This window comes from Apteryx mantelli, chromosome 16 (assembly GCF_036417845.1).
Source record: "Apteryx mantelli isolate bAptMan1 chromosome 16, bAptMan1.hap1, whole genome shotgun sequence".
NCBI lineage: Eukaryota > Metazoa > Chordata > Aves > Apterygiformes > Apterygidae > Apteryx > Apteryx mantelli.
This window is the reverse complement of record NC_089993.1, coordinates 1182828-1187117: the sequence shown is the minus strand read 5'-3', so window position 1 is coordinate 1187117 and position 4290 is coordinate 1182828. Positions and strand designations below refer to the sequence as shown.

General features: G+C 41.5%; 1 protein-coding gene across 1 annotated transcript in view; it reads right to left on the bottom strand.

Annotated features, from left to right (window-relative positions):
• Window positions 1-1574: 1574 nt before the first annotated feature.
• The window catches only part of IFT140 (intraflagellar transport 140), an 81413-nt gene continuing 78697 nt past the window's right edge, over window positions 1575-4290 (bottom strand). The window contains exons 25-29 of the mRNA XM_013939938.2: window positions 3767-3973; window positions 3355-3567; window positions 3102-3268; window positions 2585-2726; window positions 1575-1783 (exon numbers count right to left, since the gene is read on the bottom strand). Coding sequence (XP_013795392.1) covers window positions 1583-1783; window positions 2585-2726; window positions 3102-3268; window positions 3355-3567; window positions 3767-3973 — 930 coding nt within the window. The 3' untranslated portion in view covers window positions 1575-1582. The remainder of the gene's footprint in view (window positions 1784-2584; window positions 2727-3101; window positions 3269-3354; window positions 3568-3766; window positions 3974-4290) is intronic.

Here is a 4290-nt window from a genome sequence, read left to right as displayed (position 1 = left end):
GAAGGGTAAAAGAAATGACCTCTACCTCATACTTTGCCAGCTGGATGCTTGTAGGCACTGCTGGGGCCTCTTCAACAGTCACCTGGCTGGACAAGAGGAAGAAGGGGGAAGGGTGCAGAGCTGGAAGCCAGAGAACCTGACTTGACATCTGGACTTTGTAGTGGAGGCCAATTTAGTGAGCTATTGCTATCCGGTACGGAGTGTACAGATGCAGGAAGGTAGGCTAGCACTGCCATCCTCCCCACTCCTCCCCCAGCCCCCACCCCCAGCTATTTATAACCTTGGCAGGTTTGAGTGCTCTGCTAAAAATACAGAGAAGATCTCATAGCAGATTTCTTGTCAGAAAAACAGGAGGGCTGGAACCAGCCACTTACCTCCTGGGGGGGCTAAATCTATGGTATGCCCATAACAAAGGCTCCGGTGTCTTCTAGCAATGCAGCATTTGGCGGAATAGTTACTGGCCTGTTGTTCGAAGGGGTGGCGTGTTATCAGGAATGATACCACTGATGAGATATATGCACTGAATAGCTACAGTGCAGTTCTGAAAATGTGCCAAACCTTAAAGGAGACAATTTCTAGAGCTGTACTGTGTTTAGGAGAGAACAAAGCAGGAATTTTCTTTGTATCATCTTAGTACCAAAAGAAATTTCTATTAAAGGGTAACTAATGGCCAGATTCTGGTCTTAAAATCTCCCCCAAGAAAGAACAGAATTTAAATACTTCAAAACTTGGGGTGACTATGAAGTTAAGTCACAAAACAGGGGGGAAAAAAATCACTTTGTGTCTAAGCAGAAGAGATGGTTAGTACAAAATGTGTGTGCATGGGGCTTTGTAAATACATTTCTTTCATGTGACAGGATAACAGGCTTAAAGCAACCAAGATTTCGCTCACCTTTATGTTGGGCTTCACTACCCATTTATGGCTAATCCTGGTTGTGCCAGGGAAGAAACTTGCATCCTAAAATATGACTAGTACAGAGCAGCCTAGTGTAACTGTGGTGTTTGGAAAAGAAGCTTCACAGCAAGTAATTTTAAGCAAGTGTGGAGGTTCTAGATGACCCTTTGATGTTTAAATACAAAAGCTTTGGGATGGGGAAGTTTTTCCTCCTCCTGCAGTAGGGGAGTAGTCTGACTTCTACCCAAGCTCATACTCAAAGGGGCCAGAGATTGTTTTCAGAAGTTCTGACTTCTAAGGAAAGACAAATATGTTAGCACATTAGCAGATCAAAGTTGTACTCAAAAATTTTGTCAACACGAGGTTTCCACTTCAGTTACAGAACTCTTCTCTATATTATATATATATAAGGCCTGAAGTTACAATATGCAGTTCTCTTTCTTTTTTCCTCAAATTTATTAAAATACTAAAACCAACTTCAAAACAGGATATATACATTTGGGTTTTTGTATTTAGTGTTTGAAATAGTATATAACTGTTGCTGTACAATCAAGCAGAAAAAATAAATTTCTTGGTAAGAACCAAAAGCCTGCTGCAGCAGTGAGTTGATTGATGTATGACCCCTAATGAGGACAGAAGAAATGACCTAGTGTTAAAGTCAGTTTTGCCTTTGGTAAGCGTAAGTTGTCAGGGGTCCTCCACTTCATCAGCCACTTCTTCCACCTCCTTGTTCTCCATACTGCTGTGCCGAATTTGCTCTGGAACCAGGTTTCGGCTTAAGGGAATGCCTGCTCCTCGGTGAACTGCCTCAATGGTCTGCTGAGTCACATAGTAGGTCAGGTTCACACCTGGAATTCTTTTTCGCATCTCTTCCAGATACCGGTAAGCCTGAAGTAATGCACAGAGATCACTGTTACAGAGAGCGTAATCTTTACACCAGTTCCAGCAAAAGGATGAAAAGCAGCCGCCATGGATGACTTGAGTTCAGTGGTGGAAGGGAGCTCATGCGTAGCCAGGAGTCACAGCCATTGCTAACAAAATGAACTTTCTTAATGATTTGTGTCAATTCCAGCTTTTTCTTTTAAAAAAGAAGGGAGTCTTGAGTGCTGAAGCATCATCACATATGTGATACATATCACATAAAACAACACACATCATTACAAGTAAGGTTAATCAGCACGGTTAGAGAATCTAGTGCTTCACATCAGCCAGTTTCATAATAGCAGCAGGTTACGTTTTAGTCCAAACCCTTTGTGTGTGGCACTTCCTGCTCTGAAGAAGTGACTCACCATTTCCTCAAATGATTGCAATTTTAAAATTTTCTTTTTTTCTTCTTTGGCCAGGTGGCAAATGAAGTACAGTGTAGTTGCTGAGAAAGGCAGCCAGGCCCCTGTGTTCTTGTCTCTATTAATAGGAAATGTTTAAGGAGCCACCACTGTTTGTTATGCTCCATGTCCTGTGAGCTTTCTTTACCCTTCAATGCCATGAAATTAAAAATACACTAATTCAGAAATATGTCCTTAAGTATACCTTACCCTGCCAAGCAGTTTAGCTCCTGTAGGTTTCTCTACTATGGAATGTCTTCCTGCATGATAAGCACACTATGCCAAGCTGCACTGACGTATATAAAGTACAGGCCCTTTGGATTGGAAGCTTTCTTTGGACTGTGCTATGAATTAATTAACTTACCATATGGAATTCCTCCACCTGCAAATAATGTTCAACCAGAAATCCCAAGACATCGCCACGACGGATGGTATTGTCAAGATCTTGTTCATCTAGGAGCTGTTCACACTGTCTGACTGATTCTTTGGGGTCTTCAGAGTGAATTCTAGTAAAAGAGCAAAATGAAACCATTGACAGTCTAGGGGAGAGCATTCAGCTTGTCATGTGAAGCACATAGTACAAAAATTTTCCATGTGCTTCATAATCACCTTTCTGGTATGTTAGTGAACAGAAAATAGCTACGCTTTCACAAATCAACAGAAGTACTCATATTTAAGGTTACCTTTTGGTCTTGAATGTCAGCAACACTTTTAAAATCACATATGGCTTCCCTACTACAAAAATCTAACAACAGCTTTTAGAAGCAAGTCTTCTCCACATCATTATTTATTAAACTGTGGGTACTAATCCAGACAACTTTTCCTCCTGGATGCTATTTTTATCAGTCATTAGTCTACATGTTCTGAATACTGCAATTCACCTCCGAGCATGGATGAATCGCTTGATCAGGGCCATCTTGCTTTGCAAAAGCGCTACTTTGCTTTCCTGTTCCAGAGGGCTTCTAGTCTTTGCTTTTGAAAGGCACTTATATGCTTCTGTCAGTGCTCCTTGTGCTTTCTCATAGTTCTGATATTCATCAATTTCCACCTGCAAGACGACAAATGAGATGAGTATGCTGTTCCCAGAGCTAGCAAACCAAAAACACCGTTAAGAATCACAAGAGGGGGATGTACCTGAGCACAAGCATCATAAAAACCTGCCAACAGATCAAGGGCCCTGCCTTTGGTATAGAAGCTAATGATGTTCTTCATAATCTCTGGGTCCTTGCGCCAATCCAGTGACTGTAGGTAGTTGGCTGCCATGATATAAATCTCTCTCTGTCTGGAGACTCCAGCAAAAAACACAATTTTCTCTGTGTCTCCAGATTTCAGCAGAGCTCTCATAGCCTAGCAGTGGGAGGAGAAAAAAACCCATCATGAATACAAAAGCACAGTCCGCACTGAGATTGCCAGGAATCCTTTTCTGGATACTCTGTTGTATGAAGATTGTCCCAAGATTTACTTCTCAAAATACTCTTTTGTTGCAAAATCTTCTAAAGATAAAATGCTCAGCCTCTTTAGCTTCCTTCTGCCTATCCAAACTGACCTTTAACTTGTTTCCTGCTTGAGTGTATTTCTTGGTTGCCATATGGTAATTGCCTTGTCTCATGCAGCAATCGGCAATTTGTTCCAACAGCTCTCTCCGAGACTCCTCAGAGAGGTCCTTGGAGTCCTTAGAGATTGTCATCTTCTCAGCCATCTCCTCTGTGATGGTCAGATTCTGCTTCAGGCAAACTTGCAGGGCTTCATGGTACTAATGGAAGTGAGAAAGCAATAAGCTGTTGCAAATGTGTGGTGTAACCTGCAGAAATACTAGCTGTATAATGGCACAAATTCTAGCAGAAAAAATGTGGTTAAAGAAGTGGATTCTCTATCAAGAGCACTGGGTGGTGAAGGGCCCTGACATCAATTCACACTGAAGTATATACTGTCTCACTTTGTTCAACAAGAATGCAGTTGTTCAATTCAGAACATTTCTCACCTGTTTTCTTAGAAGACATTATTGTGGCACTGAAGTTTTATCCATTTTGGCTCTCTGAATGTGACATTTTCAGAGACATACAAAGCAGA